Source organism: the organism of the source record quoted next, unplaced genomic scaffold, assembly GCF_019419815.1.
Source record: "Pyrus x bretschneideri cultivar Hongxiangsu unplaced genomic scaffold, Pyrus_bretschneideri_v1 Contig66, whole genome shotgun sequence".
Classification (NCBI taxonomy): Eukaryota; Viridiplantae; Streptophyta; class Magnoliopsida; order Rosales; family Rosaceae; genus Pyrus; species Pyrus x bretschneideri.
The window spans coordinates 711337-734625 of record NW_025999805.1 but is presented as its reverse complement, the minus strand read 5'-3'; the positions used below and the strand labels follow the sequence as shown (position 1 = coordinate 734625).

Here is a 23289-nt window from a genome sequence, read left to right as displayed (position 1 = left end):
TAATATTGTCCTGCAACTACAATATAGGGCACAGTAGTTCACCAAATTTTTGGATTTGATATCTATTCTACTTCTCGCTAAAAAGCAAAACCAGCTTTTGATGAAGAATCATCGAGCTCAATCTACTGGCTAGAACGCTGCGTCTGAAGCGCACACGACAACTTCTAGCAACCATAATCGACAGAGATCCCGTTGTGGCCATGGGAAAGGGTGGCAAGCCCCACCACAGGCCCAAGGTCCACTGAATAGAGGCTTATCTAAGGGAGGAAACTTGACCCAGAAACGCCAATGTAATATCTTGAAGAAAAAAAATTTAAGTATATGAAATTGATATTCATATTTATGAATATGTGGGCAAAGTAGGGAAATGAATCACTAAATGGTTAAGAATATTTCAGTGGGGAAATGTGAAATCCTATTCATTAGTTACGACATATTTATATTTACAGCGGATATTTGTTTGATAAGTGAAAAGATGAAAATGCCCTAGTTGGCTCAATGTAATTATATGATGACGTATTTGATTATATTCTTGATATATTTGGATAGAGGACGATCATGCGAGCGCGTAGGCAAAAACCGTTCGTCCATTGGAACGAGAAACGAAAAGTTAAGAACGTTAGAAGTTCTTAAAAAAATAAAAATTTAATATTTTTGAGTTCCCATTAAATTGGGAAGGGACCAATTAGAAAAAATAAAAATAAAAAAAATAAAAAGAAAAAGAGATGAACGGGAAGGAAAAAAAGAAAAGGGAAGAAGGAAGAAGAAGAGAGGCTGGCTAATCGAGGAGAAAGAGAAGAAGGAAGGACCAATGACAAGGAGGATAAAGGAGAGAAATGAGAGGGAAGGAACCCTAAGGGGGGGGTAACAACCCAGCCAAACCGGGTCATCCCTTAACCTAAGGCCCAACCCGGCGAAAGCCATGGTTTTCGACGTCTTTTCAGGTGATTTCTCCAGCGATTAGAAGCCACACACCACTTGGAATTGACCTAACACCCCTTCCTCTTCCAATTTCATCAAAAAAACTAAGTTAAATTGGTTTGATTTCGTGATAAACTCACCCGTAGGTTCGTGGGGTATACGGCTAAATTCCTCCATTTTTTAAGGTAGTACAGCCGACCACTGCCATCAAACTACTCCTCATGGGGTTTGGAACAAAGCCCAAACAACTATAGGGGCGGCGGAGCATCGGAGGTGACGAATTGAAGCCACCAATTTCTAGGGTTTTCAATGAGCTTGAGTGAAATTGGGACCTTTCCTTGCCAAATTGGACTTGGTCACATATATGAAACTTGCTTTACTCATTGAGATATACAATTATGTAAAATTTTATAATTTTTGGAGTTAGTTGAATTTTCAGGTGAGTCGAGACGGCCGACTGCCGTGTGCGGCAACGTGTGGGCTGAGGCACCCCTTAACCACCCTAAGCTAAATTTTGATGCCCTGATTCCATATTTGACATCCAATTAATGAAATTCCATTGTTTGAGTATAATTTCATTAAGGTTCGACACTTGAATATTATAGGGCCCATTTGTGAACTTGCATATTTGCGCCTAACCCATGGCACGAATCACCTTTCTTTCAGGTGGCACTACTTCATTTTCATGGCAGTCAATTCAAAAGTATATGATGGGCACAGAAACATGCTATCGAATTATTCATGCAGGTTTCTTATGTTTTTTTTTTAATATTTACCTCACCGTGATGATATGGAAAACACGGCTGGTTGATTAATACAAGAGTGCTTAATGTTTATGGGAAATGGGAAATGGGAAAGGGGGAACATCAGGAGAATTGTTTATGACTGATACAAGAGTGCTTATTGTTGGATCTGGATTCGCTTGGTAAGTCTCCACAAACTCACAGCCTTACAAAATTATATTTCATTTGCAATTTTTTTGAATTGCATTAACAGTGGGTATCATGCAGGCTCTTCATTATGAATGTAGAAGTTGCTCTAAACTCAACCATTCCAGAGTTGGTTTTTTTTTTGTTTTTTATGAGAAACAATAGAGTGGTATTTCATTGATTTTCACAAACATTACAGAGGTGGCCAATCGAGTACAAAAACTCTAATGATCAAGAATTGAGCTGGAGTAAATTTGCACGATGAAACAAACAACAGTAAACCCCATTTACAACTACCACAAGTATTAGCCTACCCTACAAAATGTCATCAATACAAATCTGTCACAAAAACCCAATAGATGCAACATACCTATATTGGCGACCATATAGGTCATCGTACAAATGCAAGGCCACATAAAGTCATCGCAATAGGCGAGACCACAAAAGTCATCGTTGAAAGACGATACCACAAACTCATCGCTTAAATCGAAGACAACATCCAACTACAGCAAACACGCAACCACAACATTGATAGGGCTAGGCAACAAAATTAAACACTACTTTGATAAAGGGACCACTTATCAGCTCATTTTAGTGAGCAGGACACGGACCAAGACCACAATTTCACTGCACTAGTGAGCTCTGCTGCATCTATGAGTAGATCAGGTTGCACAAGGGTGAAGTTAACTCATATGGATCCAGCGACGCCAACATATTGAACACCCAAGATGGCAGGTTCACCGGATCTGAGCATGTAAGAATGTGCAACCACCAAATCAGTTGAGGAAAACATCATTACCATGGAAATAAGCTGATGGAAGTGAAACCAACCACCAACAACCATGAAACCATTCTTGACCACATATCTAGCCCTAAATTATGAAAGGACCTTGAAATGGGCAAGGCTCGGATATGGGAGAGGCACAAAGCCATGGACGAGCTGCTCACAAAATGGTGGGAAAAAACTACAGAGGAAGGAGATGAGGCCCAATAGAACTAAGAGAGGGTAAGAGGGGACGCGGAAGAGAGGGAAGGGAAGGGAATAACAGACATGGATGTGTTGGTTGAGGGTTAAAAAGGGAGAGAGATGCTAGGAAGGAGGTGGGGAGTGGCTGCCGCCAATCATCAGCACGATCTCATTAAAAGGAATTGGGTGACAGCCTGCATCATCCCTATTTGTTGGCTAAAATGGGAATCCCCTCCTTAAAAGCATGTATTACTATATATCTTTTAAGGTCTTAATGGTCATTTTACAAATAAACAAACTTGTAATTAAAGCTTTCATTAAAAAATGGATAGGAAGATAAGGCAGTGTTGTGAAAACAACACTAATTTTTGGGAAGAGATCCCTTCGAATCTCTCCCACCAAGTCATAGGGATTCACAGATCCGGACCCTTAAAATTTGATTCAACGACTACAATTATTATAACTTTTAGAGGAGCATCTTGTTTTAGCCGTTAGATCAAATTTCAAGAGCCCGGATCTACGGATCCTTAGGATTTGGTGGAAGAGATCCGGAGGGGATCTCTTCTCCTAATTTTTTTACTTGAAAAGACACATGGCGAACTGTGAATGGATGAGATACACCACATCAGCATTGTAGAATTTGAAACAGGTCACCGCCTGACCACTAGGAGGGCAGTTTGGTCATTTGAAATCCAAAAACCCAAGAGAGAGAAAGAGATAAGCTCTCAACAGCACTCGGCAGAAAGAGAAAGAGAGAGGAGAGAGAATCAGAATGGTGACAGAACAAGAGATATCGCAAGAGTTACAAGCCCTAATCCACGACTCCACTTCCAACCCAAACACCACCACCCCGACCTTCAACACCCTAAATGACGTCGTCCGGCAGCTCGAGTCCAGGCTCGGCCTCGACCTCTCCCACAAGACCGACTTCATTCGTGCCCAGATCCACTACCTCTTCCGATCCCACCCACCCACTCCCCAACCTCAACCCCAGCCCCAACCCCAACAAATTCCTCAGCCTCAGCACGCCAAAGACCATTTTGCCCTCCACCAACCCCCTAATTACCACCATCCCGCCCCCTCCGCCTTCCAGACCTTCTCCTCCCAGCCCCCGCCTCCACTCCTGAAGCCAGAGCCCGGCACCAACGCTCCTGCGCCCGTTTCAGGCTCTAACACGCCCAAGGACAGGTTCGTTTCCTTTCTTTTATTTTTGAATAATTTCTGTTTGGTTTCTGAGAAAATTGAGGGATGGGAATAATGCAATATGGCTTGTCATGTTGTATTGTGTTTGGTTAATTCTACTATGTCTCAGCTTGCTTACCGCGAAATTGGTATTCCCCTGGCCAATTTGTGTGTTCGGGGAAATTAGGGTTTAAGGAAATTGGTATTCACATTTAGTTTCCCAACTTTCCTTCATATTTTTGAGCCGTTGTTTGGCTTTCAATAAAATTTGAGCAACAGCGAGAAAATGGATAGTATGCTTTGCAGAAGTCAAAATTTTCCGTTATTTGGGGAATGAAATTTGACCAATGGCAAGAAAATGGATAGTATGCTTTGTAGAAGTTAGAGAATTTCCCTAGCTTTATGTTATTTGGGGAATGGGAAATCGAGAAACTAAAATTTGAGAAGTGCGAAGAGAAAAAGAAGTTCAACTGCTCTCTCGCGCGCTATCCCTTAGCATTCGGGGTATATAGGCGTACTGTAGAATGCTGTTTCCAATTGTATCGGTGTTGGCGGGGTATATGTAAGGTGTATTTGTTTGCAGAAGCTATTTGGAATGTCATGCATCAAGTTTTATTTATTTAATTCTTGGTTTGCAAGCAATTAATAGGGAAAACTGCTTACATGATGTAGTTGTTCTAGTAAGTTGAGTGCGTAATGGTAGTTTGATGTTTGGGCTTATATTTATGTGCGTTTATCATTTATAAGCAGTGCTAAACCTAAAGCTAAGAGAAAAGGTGGCCCGGGAGGTCTAAACAAACTTTGTGGTGTTTCGCCTGAGCTTCAGGCCATTGTTGGCCACCCAACTCTCCCAAGGACTGAGGTTTGTGCTCATCCATTTGTGCTATTCGTAAAAGTTGATTTATTATCTGCCGGGATGGTTTTTATTTTATTTTGTTTTATATTTAATGTTGAGTTCAGATTGTTAAACAACTGTGGGCTTACATAAGGAAGAACAATCTCCAAGATCCCGGTAACAAGAGGAAAATTATTTGCAATGATGAGCTGCGAGTGGTTTTTGAGACAGACTGTACTGACATGTTTAAGATGAACAAGTTGCTTGCTAAACATATTATTACACTCGAACCATCAAGTATGTATTTGGTGTAACAGTTCCCTCTATCTGGGTGTATGGGGCCACGATATTCCTGTGTGTTTTGTGGTATGGGTATAAAATATAATACATGCCTAAGGAGATGTTTTGGTGCTCTCAGAACCAGCAGTTCCCAAGAAGCCCAAGGTGCCTAAGAATGCCGTGGAGTCTGCAACGAAAAGTACAGAACCGAGTCCTTCCCTGATAATATCTGAAGCACTTGCAAATTTTTTTGGTGCTGGTGTAAGGGAGATGATCCAATCAGACGTTATAATGCGTATCTGGGAGTACATAAAGGCCCACCATCTGGAGGTAGGTTGAATCCGACTCCACATTCTCAAAATAAATAAAGAAATAAATAGAAAATTATAAATTTATTTTGATTCAGCGACTCTTAAATTGAAGTTTTCTAGCACAAATGTAAATCGAACTTCAGAAACCAATTATACTAACGTTTAAATACATCTCCAGGATCCTCAAAATCAAATGGCTATACATTGTGATGCAAAGCTTCAAGAAATCTTTGGTTGTGAAACCATCAATGCATTGGAAATACCAGATATTTTGGAACGTCATCACATATTCAGGAGATGATAATAGGTTTGTAGGCTTTGTTTTCATAATCCGTTTTTGTTTTCTTGTTTACAAGTAGGTTCGTGGATATTAAATTTATCACTCTGCTGTTTAGTTGTAATGTTCCTTCTTTATCTCTTAATTGTACTAACCGTTGTAGTTCTCGTTAGATTCATTTTGACCGTTCATCTACATCATTGCTTCCATTCTTCTTTTCTTTTAGTTAGGTATTAAATCTCCGTCCATAAGTTTTGATGGAATGTTGGTCATTTATTGCAGTTGCAGAGCACAGGTGCAATAACTTTGTGCGCTAAACCTTCATGAGAAATTGATGTATTTCCTTGTAATTCGAACGGTTATGTAGCATATTTTTACTTGAGGTCATGTTTGTAGGTAGAGTGATGGTATGAAAATGTACAAAGGTTCATGGCAGGTCTTATTTTGCCGATGGCGCTATGGTTTGTCTGACTAGGCCTGTTAGGTTTAGAATGAGCAGCTTCTGGAGTTTCTAACGCCTGTAAAATAGCACACTAGAAAAAACAGAACCAAATGTAAGCACATGTTCTTTAACTCATTTCAGTTAATGAATGTATTTATTTAGTCGATATCGGAGTTTACCTTTACTGTTTTACCCATTTATTTAGTTGAATTTTATCTTCGTATCTAGCTTAGATAAATTTAGTGTAATATCTTATCGTTCGTTTAAAATATTATTTGAAAGTTCCAATTGTTTATTAATGGTTGGGCGTCCCGTGACTTGGTTCCTACCAACTTGTTCACATGACAAGCCCAGAATTTGACACAAAATTATACACAATCCTCATCTCTCCACTATAAATCTACTCCCAAATACAAGAACAAAATGTGCTCCTTTTGAGTGATAGGAAGAGATCCAATGGCAAGGACAAACAGCGTAGCGTCGTGGCTACCTGTGATTTTGTTGATCGCACTTGGTGGAGCCACGGCAGTCTCCGTATGCAACATTTAATCCGCCCAACTGAGGAGTGCCACCCGGCCGTGATCGCCAAATCACCAAAACCACCAACCAAGAAATGTTGCAGTGTTGTCCGCCAAGCCAACTCACCCTGCCTCTGCAACATCACCCTGTGTTATCCCTGTTTGGTTATTACCTCAATATACACATAATAATATGAACACAGTCCATGAATTTATTCCGCAGCCTCGATGATTCATTCCGCCCTGTAACAAAAGTAACATCGAATCCCTCCCCGTAATGAAAGTAAAATCGAACCCCTCGAATTCACATTTTACGGTGTTAGTAATCATCGTAGCATTGACGGGATCCAATGTGACACCAGAATATGTGAACTTCACAAGTGAAAAGCAGTCCAAGTGTCGCACAATGACAGACACTACCATATGCATCAATATCAAGTTTAAATCCTTTCCTAATAGATGAATAAAAAGATTACTAGCATACATGCTAACCTGGTTCTTGAATGAAATTAACGCTGATATCTCATCCTGTCTGTTTGCACCTAAAATGTACCCAATTTTACTCATTTGGGCTATTTGGGCTAAATATGGTATTTGGAGAATCATTGTGCAAGAAGGCTAACTTGGAAAGATATTTGATTGCAAGTGAGATAGTTTAACATTATAATATTGCTTCTCCCTTTTGTTTTGGTGGTGGAGATGTACCAAGAGCTTTCTTTAATCAAAACAATTGTATGCTTTCAAGTGGATTGGAAGGCACACGGACATTTGGATATCTTATGAAAGAAGCCAACTTGCTTCTTTTAATTATTAGTTTATTGCAAGTGGTGGCGACATGTGGTGAAAACAAGTGGTGGAAATACAAGTTGCTCTTTTTAATATCATTTCACATGCAAGTTATCAGAGAAGTTTCTTTCGAGCAAACTCAATGTTCTCAGCAAAAGGCTCTCTTAGATCTCTATATAAAGAAGTAGAGGCACAAGGATTATGGACACTCAACCAATCAAACAAACAAACATACAAACTCTGCTCTCAAGCCAGATTTGCATCCAAAAGTTATAATCAGCCCAGATTCAGTCTTTTTTAGAAATAGATTCCTTAGAAAAGCTATCTTTTGTCTAGTTTATTAGCTATGCTACTCACTCGGTGGTATCGATCTCATTTCTAGTTTATGTACAACTCATTTCTAGTCATTTAGTTCACAATCAATCTACAATATCAGTCATTTACTTTCCTCTGTCATTTACATTTCCAGCTACCTTGTCATTTACATGCTACATTTCTCCACATAAGTAAGGGCATATGCTGCCACAAGTCCAAACTGAAAATAAAAGACGAAACCAATTTGAGATCGCAGATAAGTGAGCTTAGTATTCTGAATAATACTTAAGCGATATTATATCACCATTGTCGGTCCAACGGTAAACTTACTGCAATTCCGAGAGCAGTGCTTGTAAAGAATAAGTATAGGAAATCTCCAATGACACGAAGTCCAGTCGCGCCCTTAAGCTTACTAACGTCAATCTTTTGAACTGCATTGAACAGAACAACTGATGTTGCATCATTCACCGCTCCTTCCCCAAAGACCAGGCTGTACAGCAAAGGAGTAACATCTTGATGAAGAATCTACATAAAGTGGATATAATATCTCAGAACATCCAATTAGAGGAGCGGCTTGCCCAAATTAAATGAAAAAGAAAATCCAAAACATGACAAACCTGCAGTGTACACACTGTATTAGTTGACGAAAAAATTGTTCCCACAGCTATTTCAAAACAAAAGATTGATGTAAACCAAAAGTTATCAACACGATTATACTGTTACATAGCATAAAGGTGGCAGTTCGTTTGATACAAATAGCCAATGGTTTCATCGAAAAGGTTCTCGGTTCTAACCGAGATAGGCTCGTACATTCAGGCCACCAAATCCCAACTTCGGGAACAGCCACCAGGTGCCTAAGCCAAAAAAGTGACATGCAGACATTTTCAGTTCTACAGAAATCTGTAACAGCTAGCACAATGCAAAATCAAACGATGGAAAAGAAATAAGGAATCGAAATAAAACTAGTATAAAATACGTAAAGAACAACAGATTAAAGTGTTACCAACTGTTATGATGAATACTGAAATGAAAACACATCATGATGGTTAAGAAGTTCTTTTCTTCTTGACCTGAAATCTGCGTTGGTCGTAAAATTAACTAGGTAAGTGAATTCGTCTCCTGAGTTTCTACGAATCCGGCAAGCAAATTAATTAAAACAGGATTATTATAATCGATACGGAAGCTGAATTACCCAGCATTGAATATTATAGGTGGGAGGAGATATATAAAGAACAACTCTTCATTAAATCGCAGGATGTGAGAACTCTTTCCTTTGCTCACAAGCAAGATTATTGTTCCAGTTACGCATCCCTGTTTGAAAAAAATAAGGGAAAAAAGAAACACTTTAGACAATGGAAATGATTAGGCAGGCACCGAACTTATCAATCTTCCAAATGCAAATTAAATATCCCCAATATAATTTTGTCCTTTTTTTTTGGGTAGTAAAAGGACAAAATTACCCTTGAGGCACACCGAAATTTATACGTGCGAGCAATGGACAATCATGCCTCAATCAAGTCAAAAGTGCCCAAATAGGTATTTATTTACAACCTATTTCATCCATCCTTATCATATCTTCTCCATAAGGTAACCCCCAAATCCTTCCTCTTTTATTATAATAATTAGCTAATTAACCACAAATTAAGAACCTAACCCATAAAACCATCCAGGTGGCGGTCCATCTCCTCCCAAGGTGGCCGGCCACATCCCTATATAAGCCCTCTCATTCTCTCCAAAACTCAATTCCAACTCTCTTGCTAAACTCTCTAAATTCTCTAAACACTTTTCCTTCAATATTCTAACTTTGGCATTAGAGGTTCTTCAGCCAAAGTCCCCCCCAACCCAATTCATCATGGGTGTGTGAGGCTCTTGGCCTTAACCTAAGGTGTTATTTGTTTTGTAGGTAGCAATTTTGTCCAAAAGTAAGGAAGAAGAAATTTGCATCTGCAAATTGGTGCTTTCATTGAGGGTTGAGTCCCACACTCGTAGAAAACTCTCGCATCCAAGGTTTTCTATTTTCTTGTCCATTTGTAGATTTTTCATACGTTCTTATTTTTAGAATTGTTTTATTTGCAAAAGTAATTTGGTAAAACGTAAAAGAAAAGTACAATGGCAAGAAATTTGGAAACTTTAACGAATGAAAATTCCAATGTTCAAAAGATGGGACAACGGCAATCCACGAGGCTAAACATGACAATAAGTGGAGCGGCACTACCACCACAAGGCTCCACCATGGCAACCACCGCGGTGGCCACCATGGTAGCCATCCACGGTGAGGTCTATGGCGCCACCACCACAGCCCAAGCTGTGTCATCCAAGCTTGTGGTAGCCCACACGGGCCCAAGCCCAAGGCGAGACGGCTCCAGCCACTTAAACACGACGCGAACCTAACGCATTGCCAAGCCAAGCCCTAGCCTCGCACCCACGTGCACCACACGTTGAGCAGCCTACTCTCACGGCCCAGCCTGCTCATGTGGCCTTCTAAGTAGCCCAAATCGGTCTAAGATTAGTTTAACTGTCCTGGCTCCAAATTTCCTAACCGATGATCTACGGATTTGACATTTCCTAACTTAAATCTCGATCTCAGAGTCGACCACACTTCCGCTGCTCAAGGAGATACATTCATTCCAAGCTCTTCCAACCCAAATTGAGAACAACACTTGTCTTGACAAGTCATAGAGTTGACGACCACCTTCACACAGCAGACGACCTTGGTGAACTAGCTCTTGTAACGCATCGAGATGCAACGTGCCCCAGACGAGGTGTCCCAAAGTAAGACAATGGCAGATGAAGAACCTCTCCAGCAGTGTTCCAGAAAATAGCCACTCAACCAGCCACGAATCGAGCGTTCGAGTAATTTACACTCTAGATTGGGCCCTCGAGATAGCGTATACTCCTGTCTTAGCATGCGGAGGAACGTGCACTCTCGACTAGGCCCACGGACGAGCATATATTCACGGTTGGGATCACACTCTGATATTCAACATCAGCAACCTTCCAGGCGAAGCCCGCAAGGGGCATCCTCCACCTAACATCGGAGTAGGCAGCATGACGGATGAAGAGAAGCAGTCACTCAATCCAGCTCAAGTTCAATCGGCAGCTTATGAGAAATTTGCTCGTCTGCGAAGAATGTACCACATGCACAGCAGCCACGGCATAGACAAGCCGAATACATGGAAAAACAGCCTAGACCAGCAGGTCATGACTAGGGCAACGAAGAGCTCCTCTACCCCCAACAAGGACAAATTCAGGAAAAATGTATAGAGACTCTTGACCAAGCGATTGCGTGATTTCCAACGCAACGAGGTCACCAACGAGGCACTACGACTGGACGTGACTAACATAAGAAGGTTACCCTTCACAGACGAGATCGAACAAGCAAAGCAGCATTCCAAAAAGGACTTCTAGCAGACCACCTGCTGTTCAGAAAATTAATCATCTAACTCTGGCAGACTCTTTCACTTTGACAGACAAGCATGCACTTGGGGACAAGGCTCGCCGATCAAGATGCAAGGACTTGAAAAAGAACCTTACATCACCTCCTTACTATCCAAACCAGAAGTAGCGGAAAACCTATTCGTATGTTTGACGGTATCTGAAGCAGCTATAAGCTCTACCATCATACTAGACGACTTGAGGCCTGACTACTTGTATTCCACAGTTTCAAAGCTCAACTTGATGCTACCAGAAATTTAAAAGCTAACTTTGGCGATAGTTGTTGCAACTCGGAAGCTCAAGTTTTACCTTCAGACGCATGTAGTCATCCTCATGATGCATTATTCCGCCCAATCTAAATGAAAGACGATAAAGGTGTAGACACTAGCAGATGCAAAGTTTTCTGGCGAACGTAACAACTCGGCCCAAAAGGCGCGCCAAGGGCAGACGAACACTAGAAGGACACACTCGGAAGCAAGTTTTGTCCTAGTCGGCCCAAAATATTCTACATAGGAGTAACATGTACCAGCAGTTGAACACCACTTCTTGCTACGTGTCACACTGCCCCAGCCGATCCTTGCTCTATAATTCAACTCTAGAGTGGTCCAATACCAGCAGTTGAGCATCTCCTGCTGTGTGTAACGTGGCCCCAACTCCACGACTCTCTACCACGTCTTCACAACGCAACAGGGTGACCCAACGATGGCTTCACGGCTTCCTACTGCACCTTCACGCCTAACCTAGGCGACGCAATAGAGCAGCCTAACGACACCTCAGAGGTAGCCTAGCACGCCCACTACTACAAAATGGACTTATTGTGTCACTAGGTGATGTCGCTTTAATATAATATAGTGGCGGACAAGACATTTGCGACATTTACTGAACATGACGTCGGGTTTACTGTCACTTGTAAGCGTAATAAACTGTCTATGTCACTTTTAACCGGCGTAAACATTTAATGTCGTTTATAACCAACATACATTTTAATAATTTTTAAATAATTGTGTCGCTTTAAAAAAAATAGTGTCGCTTTTAAGCGACATAAAGTACTGGTGTCGCTTCTATCCGACACTAATTATTGTTTTTAAATATCTTAAAGCTTGCATCGGTTCTAAGCGACATAGATTTTATTTTTTTAATATTTTGAAACCTGGTGTCGGTTGTAAGCGACAGATTGATGGTCTTTATATGCTATCCCCCGTGTTTTCTTCTTCCTCTCTTGCATCTTTCTTAAGGATGAGTTTATGAGGTGGCACGCAACTAGGCCTGGCAAACGGGTCGTGTCTATCATTTTCATGTAACACCTGTTATCTTAACGGGTCTTGTCATGTCTCACCCATTATCTTAACGGGTCCTTAACAGATGACCCGTTATGAACTGTTAAGAAAAATATTTTTTTTTCTTAAATTTGCACATACCACACATTGCCACATAAATATTACTTCAAAACATTAAAACACATTTGTCGTTTAAGTACTACATCTACACTCGAAAATAAGAGCTTAATAAACAAACATCTATACACTACTACTCTATTACAAAATGTTAAATGTGCAAGGATATGAAAAATGAAAGAGTTTTTGTTTTCAAGGTTGTGAAGCGTTTCTCAAAAGTTTAAACCTTGCCAATGGAACTTAAAGTTTGCATGTTATTCATTTTACAAAATCCTCAAATTTCATTAATCATCATGACAAAAGATTTTGTGGTATCCACTTCTGTAAATATTTTAAATTGATGACCAAATTAGTTCATTGTATTCGGATCAAGGAGTGTAGCTGTAAAAAATCATCAAAATTGGAGTTAAATTAACCGTTAAATCGTGATTTTTCGTTTATAACCGTCGAAAAGTTTTGTCTTGTTACTTGATCTCTAAATGTTTGTTTTTTGCAATTTTTGGCGTATGCAATCTCGAAGCATATATAAACAAGTTTGACGGTTTGATCGTTGAAATTAGTTCCGTAGGATGCGTATCCTATCAAAACGATAAATTCACTAACACTTAGAGTTTATTTATTCTTTCATTAAGTATAACATAAGATTTTGTGGTATCCACTAGTGTAAATATTTTAAATTGAAGATCGAATTCATTCATTGTATTTCTATAGGGTCAAGGAGTGTAGTTGTAAAAAATCATCAAAATCGGAGTTAAAATAACCGTTAAATTGTAATTTTTCGTTTATAACCATTGAAAAGTTTTGTCCCATTACTTGATCTTTGAATTTTTTTTTTTTGTGATTTTTGGCGTATGCGATCTCGAAGCATATATAAACAAGTTTGACGGTTGGATCATTGAAATTAGTTTCGTAGAATGTGTATCCCATCAAAACGATAGATTCACTAACAGTTATAGTTGATTTATACTTTCATTAAATATAATATAAGATTTTGTGTTATCCACTAGTGTAAATATTTTAAATTGAAGATCGAATTCATATAGGGTCAAGGAGTGTAGTTATAAAAAAATCATCAAAATTGAAGTTAAAATCACCGTTAAATCGTAATTTTTCGTTTATAACCGTTGAAAAGTTTTGTCCCGTTACTTGATCTCTGAATGTTTGTTTTTTGCGATTTTTGACATATGCGATCTCAAAGCATATATAAACAATTTGACGGTTAGATCGTTGAAATTAGTTTTGTAGAATTCGTATCCCATCAAAACGATAGATTCACTATCACTTAGAGTTTATTTATACTTTCATTAAGTATAACATAAGATTTTGTGGTATCCACTAGTGTAAATATTTTAAATTGAAGATCGAATTCATTCATTGTATTCATATAGGGTCAAGGAGTGTAGTTGTAAAAAATCATCAAAATCGGAGTTAATGAAATTTTCACTAACACTTGATAATGAAAATTTTCATACAAGGGTTGGCATGGAAGAGACTCATTTTCTTGAATCATTACCGTTGCCTACCGAGTTCGTTAATCATGCAAATGCCGACGACGAGCTAACAGATGATAACAAGGAATAAATATATTAATTATTTTATGTATTAATCAGACTATGTTTCAATTCGTGTGTGATGATATCTTATCATAAAATTATATTTATGTTTTTTATTAAGTATTATATATAAATTAAAATTTATTTATTAAAATATTATATGAGATAACATAACTGTTTCTTTTTTAATTTTGGGTTAAACTTTTTATTTTTTTTGACGGGAATTTTCCCACTTGTTTCAATGCCACTTAGAATCACAGTTAAGTTTGTCAGGTTTATGTCAGTTTGAACCGATGCAACATTTTTTTATTTCCACGCAACTTGCAATCACTGTCATATCTATCAAGCTCGAGTCGGTTTGAACCGACGCAAAATTTTCTTATTTCGACGCCACTTTCATCAAGTCTGTCAGGCTCACGTTGATTTTAACCGACTCATTTTTTTCCTATTTCAACTCCACTTGCCTTTCAGTAAGTGTGTCAGACTACTTGACTTAATGTCAATTTTAACCGACGCGAAGTCCAAATATTTCGACGCCAAGTGCGTTTCAGTCAGTGTGTCAAAGAAAAGCAATAATAGAGCTCAATATATTGGGGTAACAATGCAATCCTTATTTCTCATCTCTAAACCCTTTTCAAAAACTTGTGTTTACGTAATTTTTTTTACAAAAATGCTTTTTCTTGAAATGGGCAGTGGCCGGAAGGGCAATATTCCCCAAAAGGTTCATTTCCCCCTTCTGTGTATAGAGCGTCATCTTTCAGCAGCTCAAAAACTTCCCGTGCTACCAGTTTTAGTTCGCCATCTTTCACGAAACCTTCCCATACCAGTTATGAGCCAAGTGTTCCCCCTTATTATAGAGATAGCAGTTCCATCGGTATAGCTCCACCTGCTCCCAGTTCTACCTATGATAATCAGGTATGCAAACTTCTCAGCTGCCACCTCTAAATACTGTTTTGATGGGTTTGTAGCGCTCTTATGGGTTAACAGTTTATATGGTGTTGAACAAGTTTGCCCCATTTGCCTAATAAATCCGAAAGACATTGCCTTTGGTTATGGGCATCAGGTACATTTTTGAACTATAGTTTTAAGATGAGTTGAGACGATCATATTTTCAATACCGAGTTCTTAGTGTTATGTTTTTCGGTGCAAACATGTTGTGAATACGGACAAGATCTTCAGTCATGTCCAATATGCCGAAGTGCAATCTAAACCCGGATAAAACTATATTAACGACGACGTGCTTTCATGCCGGAGTTGGCTGACATTGTGTGTATTTGTTTATTTTTTCAATCACATTCTTTGTAATCCATTGCTTCAGGTGGTCAGGAGGTTACTAGGTTTGGTAAATGGTTGGTCGAATCCAGCGTATGGTGATGATGATCCAGATGTGAGTGAATATTCTGGTGATTTTTTTGGTTGTTTAAGAAGAAAATGAAAAGGAAGGGAAGAGCTGGCCTCAAAAGAAGTGAAGTTCTGGTGATTTTATGGACAACAGCACCATAATTATTTTATTTATGGAGATGTTAGGTAATGTCGATTACGACCGACAGTAGATCGACTATTTTATTTATTTAACTTACGTGATGTCGGTTTGGATCAACAGTAAGTGTGATAATTTTATTGTTTATTTGTTACTTAATGTTTGTTTTGGCTGCCATCATATTAGATTCTCATGTCGCTTATAAACGACATGAGAGCCGATGTCGCTTTTAAGCGACATTGTTGTTCATTTTTATTTTATATTACTTTGCTTCTTAGTGGCGGATTAAGGGGCTAAGCGACGTCATTACCCTTTTGGTGACGGTAGTATTGGTGTCGGTTTCTCTATCCGACATTGCATGATTTAATGTCGGATTTTTACCAAAAATCAGACAGTAATTGGTGTTTCTTGTCAGTTTTACACCACCAGTGATATTCCCTTTTGTAGTAATGGTCCTAGTCGTGCCTACTTCACCCGATGGAGACTTCTAGCATTTGCATGTCAATAGCGCATCCAACTATAATGGTTCGGGATGAAGCGTGGTCCTTGTCACCCTAAATGGTTTGATGCCCAAGCAGTCGATCACTCTAGGCTTCAAAGCATCCAACTAGACGATCCTCGACTAGGGATGGGCAATGGTTATGGCGGGCGGGTAACCGCGGTTACTTACCCATAACCGTTTATGCTCATACCCGCATAACTGTTTACCCATTTAACCATAACCATTTACCCGTTTTGAACCCGTTTATCCTTTTTTTTACCCATTTACCCATTTTTTCACCCTTCTACATGTTTTTTTTTTTTTTTAGCAACTTGAAAATGACAAAAAAAATAAATTTTGTTTTCTGACAATTAAACACCATTATAGGTACATTTTAGCATACATTTCCCTATTTTAATCATTTAGGTTCTCATATAATTCTAATAATTGAAATAATAGTTTACGAATGATATTTTGCTGCTACACCCAAGCAAGTCTTTAATTATAATCCATATGATTACAAAGTAATGCTTCTAAAAACAAACATTTTTCTACACTAATACCGGTACTTTCTGTTAATCACAAGATAGATTATAAGCTTCAAGTCAGCTCTTTGATTTTTCTCCTTATTGGCTTCTTGTGCTTCAAACTTTTTGTATACGAAAAGTTTAGCAACAAATACATAAACGCGTTATAACCGTTAAAAATATTATAAATTTTACATATATTAAATTAAATGGTAAATGGATACCCGTTATAACTGCGTGCAATACCCATAACTAATGGTTACCTGTTATAACCGCGGGTAATACCCATAACCGCCCATTTAAATTTCACGGATAAACGGTTATACCCATAACCATTTGTTCATCTAAACGGTTACCCATAACCATAACCGTAAACTTTAAATGGGCGGGTAATCGCGGTTAACCAAACCCATAGGTATTTTTCCCATCCCTATTCTCGACTGCCTTAAGAAATCCCTCATTGACAAGAAGGGACAATGGCCAGACGAACTCCCCGGATGTATATGGGCATATTGCACCACCAAAAGACAAGTAACCGAACAGTAAGGAGATGGCCACAAGCTTAAATCTGGCAAAGAAGAAGCGCAAGTAGACCATCACCCGCATCGCAGCCCACCAGCAGCAGCTCCTCTCCAACTACAACAAAAGGGCCAAGATACGACAATTCCAACCTAGAAATGTAGTCCTAAGAAAAAACCTTCATCACTGCCCGCAGATAAGGCTCTAAAAAGATGGATCTCATCTGGGAAGGTCAGTAAAAGATCAGCAGAGTAGGCGGCAAGAGTAGCTGCACCTATGCCACCAAGAACGACAATGAGATCGAAAAGTAGTGGAGCTCCTACAATTTGAGGAAGTGCCATATACGACCTCCCGCAACACCAAAGCCTGAAAACTCAAGCAGCTCGACGAACACCACCTAACCAGCCGATGATTATCCAGTTGTTATGCAGTTCCTACCTTACAGTTAAAGTTCTCGTTCGTTTCACTCGTTTTTCAATGAGGAATTTAAAAGTAATCTACAACTTGGCTTGCCTGCATGCTTAGAACAACTGATCACTCATGCACTTCAAAATAAGATCGCACCCTTATTAGAGACTCATCGCAGGAATTGCACCCCCCGAGAGACCAACCATGCTCTCTAGTGTGAGAGGGTAAACCAATTCCCTGACATTTGCTCTCCAGTGTGAGAGGGTAAACTAATTGCTTTCCAGTGGATGAGGGTGCGATAGGGTAAATCAATTCCCCGACACCCACATAGGTTTGCTTTCTAGTGCGAGAGGATAAACTAATTGCTCTCCAGTCTAAGAGGGTAAACCAATTCCTTGACACCCACATGGGTTTGCTCTCCAAAGGGGGAGGATAACCTTACACTCGGGATATCCAGACGTGGATGAGCCAGACTGCCCTAGTATAACTAGGTGCACGATGGCTTGCATCGGGATTCCTAGAAGTTGCCACAATAGTCTTTTTCAAGGCTTAGTTAACGGAAGGATTTTGGGTCTTTTGGCCTAATCCGTGAGAAATCGGGCCTCAAAGACGGAGGAGGCACATTACATAGTACGCCCCATGGACAGCTGCCCTGGAACCCTAAAGCTGCTACCGAGTGCACTAAGGTAGTCTACGATTTCCGGAAGACTGCTTACGGCTTGCCCATCGAGCAGTAAAGCTGTGCTAGACTTATACAACCGCACATTCTTGTGAAAGGTTAAACAAGCTCGCGTGAATATACAAAGCTTTATCCACTGCCGACATGTTACGTAGTCAATAAGCTTCACCACTGCCAAGCACGGAACGATCTACACCAAGTCCTAAAATGTTGTGATACTTGCTACGCAACTTACGGAATTGGAGAAAGCCAAGGTTAACAGCCTAGTGGTCACGTGGACTTGTCTGCTTCTGTAAATAAGGTGTCCGGCTATCGACTTTATGGCTAACAACTTTGCAAAGTTCTACACCAACACCTACGGCTACATAGCAAACTCGGCCTGTCTGCTTATAGAAAAGTAGCACGCCTGCCACTGGTCCATAAAGTCTAAAGGTCAGGGCATGAACAAAAGAAGCGAAGATGGAGAAAAGTGAAGGAAACAAGTTTATTAAATTTTCTAGCAAAATTGATAAACGACTAACAAAGACCGAAAAAGTTTAAGCAAAGCAAAAGCAACAAGGAACACAAAGAAAACCCTAAAGACTACCTAAAAGACTATTCTTCAGCAACTTGGACACTCTACGACTACTCGGTTGCCACACCTTCAGCAGCCGCGACATTCTCAGCAGCAGCACCATCTAGCGTTTCACCCCCGGCTGCTCTAGCCTGGGCACCAATCTCTCCGTCTACTTCACCAATAGAAGCCTCAAAAGTAAAGGTAAGCAAGCCTTCTAGAGAAATAGAGAATAAACGTCCATGTCTTCAAGCAGATCTAATTTCAAAAACGCACAAATCTCAGTAGCCTCCCCAGAAACAGGCTTAATAGATTTCTCACAGTTGACCACTCGAGCAGTCTTATGCTTCCCAGCAAGCGAATCAATCTCAACAGCAAAAGAAGTGGGCCTTAACGCCACTTTAGTAGCAGAGTCCATCTGATCCCTCTTCATAATAGCAAACCTCTTTAAAGGTAAACATGACTTAGCTCCTAACGGACATCTTGGTACAAACTTTGACACTGGGGGCATGACAAACCTTTACGCTAAGCAATCCTATCAGCAATTGCACTAGCCATTCTCGACATGACAGGCGTTATAGGCTTAGATCTAGCAGCCTCATTTTTCTTCCCATTAGAAGAAGTCATGTCAATCATAGGCCTCTAGGCAGCAGGCGGACCGTCATGAGCAGCAGATGAAGTCTTCAGTTTTTTCTCAACCGGCATCTCTTAAGCAGGAGAGGAATGTCTATTATTTCCACCTTTATTCATAGTAGGCTCCACGAAAGCGATCAGGAGAGCCAATGCATCTGCCTTAATCCTTTTTACCTATTCTCTCGGAAGCAGCCCACATTTCTTCAGGCGAAGATAACTAAGCAGACAACGCCATTCACGGTACTCAGCAGGGGAACTCAACTTATACTGGCTTTTCCCTTATTTTTTTCTCTCGAACCAACGAGCGGGAGGCCTGTATACCCAGTATTCTAGCAGCTTATGAGGCCCGCGACCTCCTCATTTCTCTCAATCGCTAGCATGGCCCGTGTCAGGTCCAAGAGCCCAAAGAACATGAGCCATACGGCTCACCTAACATACACCCTATCACCTCAATCCATGGCCCCAGTCGCACAAGCTACCCTTGGCTCTAGCCAAGTCATGCAGCCTAAGTAGTGGTCCTTGCCACAACACCTCATCGGCCCATGCCGAGTTGACTCCTAGCCTTTGCCTATCGATGTGCCACAACACCCTAACGGCTGTCTACACTATCCAAGAAAAAGATGAGAAAAATTAAATTTTTCTTACTTCAGTGCGGCGCGGAAAAGACGAAGTAGGCAACGAAAGACGATCATTTGCAGGGACAAGATGTAGAAGATTTCTAGAGGAGAGGGAACAAATATCCTCTAAACTCTTTCTTTCTTGTAGGCTAAAATAAATCGCTCTCCAAATTTGATTTAATAATCCACTTAAGGTGGACTTAAATAGGTTTTGAGATAAATTTATCTCATTTTCCTAGAAGGATCTAATTTCCAATTAAAGAGGGAATCCACATCAAAATAGGAAACAATCTTATGTTTCCTCAAGCAAAAAGATCTCTACACCTGTTGCCCTTTCCTGCAAGCAACCCAACAGGTGTGGGGGCATTTGTGGAGCCAAAAATAATCAAGAGGCGATACATGGATTTTTGGGTATAAAAGGACAATTACCCTCGAGGTGCACCGGAACTTCTACGCGTCAGTAATGGATAATCATTCCTCAATCAAGTCAAAAGTGCCCAAATATGTATTTATTTACAACTCATTTCATCCATCCTTATCATATCTTCTCCATAAGGTAACCCCTAAATCCTTCCTCTTTTATTATAATAATTAGCTAATTAATTAAATAATTATTCCATTAATTAGCTAATTAACCACAAATCAAGAACCTAACCCACAAAACTATCCTAGTGGCCGGTCCATCTCCTCCCAAGATGGCCTGCCACATCCCTATATAAGCCCTCTCATTCTTTCCAAAACTCAATTCCAATTCTCTTGCTAAACTCTCTAAATTATCCAAATATTTTTCCCTCAAAATTCTAAATTTGGCATCGGAGGTTCTTCGGCCAAAGCTTTTCCTCCAACCAGGAGGCCAATCACAACGCGACACATGTCGGTATCAGATGCCAATCACAGTGCAACACATGTCGATATCAGAGGCCAATCACAACATGACACGTGTCAATGTCAGAACAAAGCTAAAAACTCTTTTCTATAAAAGGGGATCATTCTCCCATAATAATCCCTAATGTCATTTGTACTAAACTATTCACTAGAACTCATTGAAAGAGAGCTTGAATATATGTATTTGTGTAAACCCTTCACAACTAATGAGAACTCCTCTAATCTGTAAACGTAGCCAATCTGGGTGAACCACATACATCTTGTGTTGTTTGCTTCCCTGTCTCTATTCATTTACATACTTATCCACACTAATGAGCAGAGCAATCTAGCGAAGGTCACAAACCTAACACTTTCTGTTGTAACAAAGTCCTCGCCGATTTTGTGCATCAACACAATGTACTATTTAGTGTAAACTTAAAAGGACATAACTGATGATATGGCTAAATAACATAAGGAAAAACAATGAAAATGGAGGTTAATTAGAGTACATAGATTAACCTAATTATTAAGAACCATTGGAAACCAACACACACACACACGCAAATGAAATTGAAGAAGATGGGGTTAATAAAGTATGTAATTACGATGATAATGGCGGCGATGGATTTGTTAACCCATCGATTTTCTTCAAACAAATGGCCGATGACCATGCAAAGGCAGAGAACCGCCACATAGACTAAGACTGGTATCACTTGCGCATGCTCCCGCGCCAAGTTTCTTGCAAACTCATACGCTTCCACCTCAATTTCTCAGCCTTCAACCAAATATTAACCAGCTGTAGTGCTGGATTTTTAGATCGCCAGGTTCGCCCCACTCTAACGACACCGATATTGTCCCCAACTTAACCACCTGCCCAATCCGTTAAGTGTGAGATTTTATCACAAAAGACCTCGATATTAGTTAGAGTACGGTAATCATATTTAAACCCCTTTGGTTTTCTTGCACTTAGCTACTGTGCGACATTAACATGTAGTACATCTGCATTCCATCAGACGACGTCGTGCATATATATAAAAACTGCAGAATAATTACACACAAAGATGCGTGCCTGTGAGATAATTTGATCACTACTGTCTGTAAGAGAGAGAAAGAGAAGGATGAGCCTACGTGGTTGATGAGTGTTCGTAGTCAGGGTTAACACGTGGCTGAAATGCATGCGAGTGATACATGGCAGCAGCTTATTTTGTTGAGAGGTTTTCAAGGTGTCCGGAACACATGTCAGTGTATCATATGCATTATAAATTGAAGAAACACTTAAAACAGACATTTTCTCTATTTGTATAATAATAAATGATATACCGTATCTCGTATTCTGAACTAAAAAAATCTTTCATTCTATTAGTCCAGGGACTAGCATGTATTGGTGAAATTTTACTACCCTGTATGGAGTAGTCATTTTGTGAGTCGAGAGAATCACATGTACCATCATGTCCCTACTGATTAGTGATCATTGTCACTGTAAACTGCAAAGTTGTAGGCTTTTATTTAAGTTCGGAATAATTTTTTGTCTACCTTTCTCAAGATCGAGATGTTGGATCTTCTTGTCTTATCTTTTTGGTTTTTTTCATCTTGCATCGTTGTTTACTTGCTTGATGATCCGAATTGTGGAATCTCTAAGTCATTCTTTTAAGATAAACTTTAGAAAGGAAATCAAATTAAAAATTATTAACCGTTCGTTTTGACATTGTCAAAACTTTAATGTTTATCTAAGAAATATAATTTGTTTATTTATTGAATAATAGTTAGATGACTAAATGATTTCAATTTTAGTTAGGCTTTTACAAGGACTATAATGGTGACGCATAAAATAGTTCGCTCAACTATCTTGCAATATTTTACTGAATGAGATGGAGAGCCAAAGTATAATATAAAAATGATCAACTAAGAAGATTGCTAACATTCTCTATGTTGTAGTATGAAGTAATTGACTATCCAATAATACAAAACCTCACTATATTTATAGCAAACAACATTGGTAAAATCTAGGATTAGTTAGACTATCTTTCAACTTACATGAATATGCATTGGATCATTGATTGAATCAAGGTTTTTAGTTTACCTTGTCCTTGATTCAGTCATATTGGGCTACAACGTGGTTGTTCAATATTGTCTTGTCCTTTTCATGCATCAAGATTCAAGCATGTTGCCTGAGTGTGGCTTCCTAGTTTTGCATTCTTAGGGCACATTTATGCAAAGGTAATTGGAATCAAAATGGACAATTGAATTCTGATTATTGAAGACTTCAGTCTTTACTGAATATTAGAGAATTAAAAAGTTGGCGGGATCCATACGAAGTTTGGAATCCAACTCCAAACTTTAGAGAATTAAACTCCTACATTTGGATGGTATTTCAATTCCAAATT

The 23289-nt window shown here is 39.5% G+C and overlaps 2 protein-coding genes across 2 annotated transcripts in view; one reads left to right on the top strand and one right to left on the bottom strand.

Annotated features, from left to right (window-relative positions):
* Positions 1 to 3523: 3523 nt before the first annotated feature.
* On the top strand, positions 3524 to 6309 carry LOC103940113. The gene is made up of 6 exons (XM_048573318.1): positions 3524 to 4005; positions 4750 to 4861; positions 4960 to 5131; positions 5253 to 5443; positions 5603 to 5731; positions 5984 to 6309. Exons 1-5 carry the CDS (start codon positions 3590 to 3592, stop codon positions 5723 to 5725), a joined length of 1014 nt encoding a protein of 337 aa, XP_048429275.1. The 5' UTR covers positions 3524 to 3589; the 3' UTR covers positions 5726 to 5731; positions 5984 to 6309.
* Positions 6076 to 23289, bottom strand: part of LOC103940111 (sodium/hydrogen exchanger 5-like) — a 28308-nt gene continuing 11094 nt past the window's right edge. The window contains exons 2-11 of the mRNA XM_048573306.1: positions 21511 to 21666; positions 8960 to 9073; positions 8833 to 8860; positions 8557 to 8616; positions 8380 to 8426; positions 8067 to 8287; positions 7077 to 7113; positions 6957 to 7033; positions 6634 to 6808; positions 6076 to 6219 (exon numbers count right to left, since the gene is read on the bottom strand). Coding sequence (XP_048429263.1) covers positions 6076 to 6219; positions 6634 to 6808; positions 6957 to 7033; positions 7077 to 7113; positions 8067 to 8287; positions 8380 to 8426; positions 8557 to 8616; positions 8833 to 8860; positions 8960 to 9073; positions 21511 to 21666 — 1059 coding nt within the window. The remainder of the gene's footprint in view (positions 6220 to 6633; positions 6809 to 6956; positions 7034 to 7076; positions 7114 to 8066; positions 8288 to 8379; positions 8427 to 8556; positions 8617 to 8832; positions 8861 to 8959; positions 9074 to 21510; positions 21667 to 23289) is intronic.

Coding starts and splice junctions, on each gene's coding strand:
- LOC103940113 (XM_048573318.1), top strand. CDS start 3,590: ATGGTGACAGAACAAGAGATATCGCAAGAGTTACAAGCCCTAATCCAC. Junction 4,862..4,959: donor CAACTCTCCCAAGGACTGAG/GTTTGTGCTCAT, acceptor TGTTGAGTTCAG/ATTGTTAAACAACTGTGGGC. Junction 5,444..5,602: donor TAAAGGCCCACCATCTGGAG/GTAGGTTGAATC, acceptor ATACATCTCCAG/GATCCTCAAAATCAAATGGC.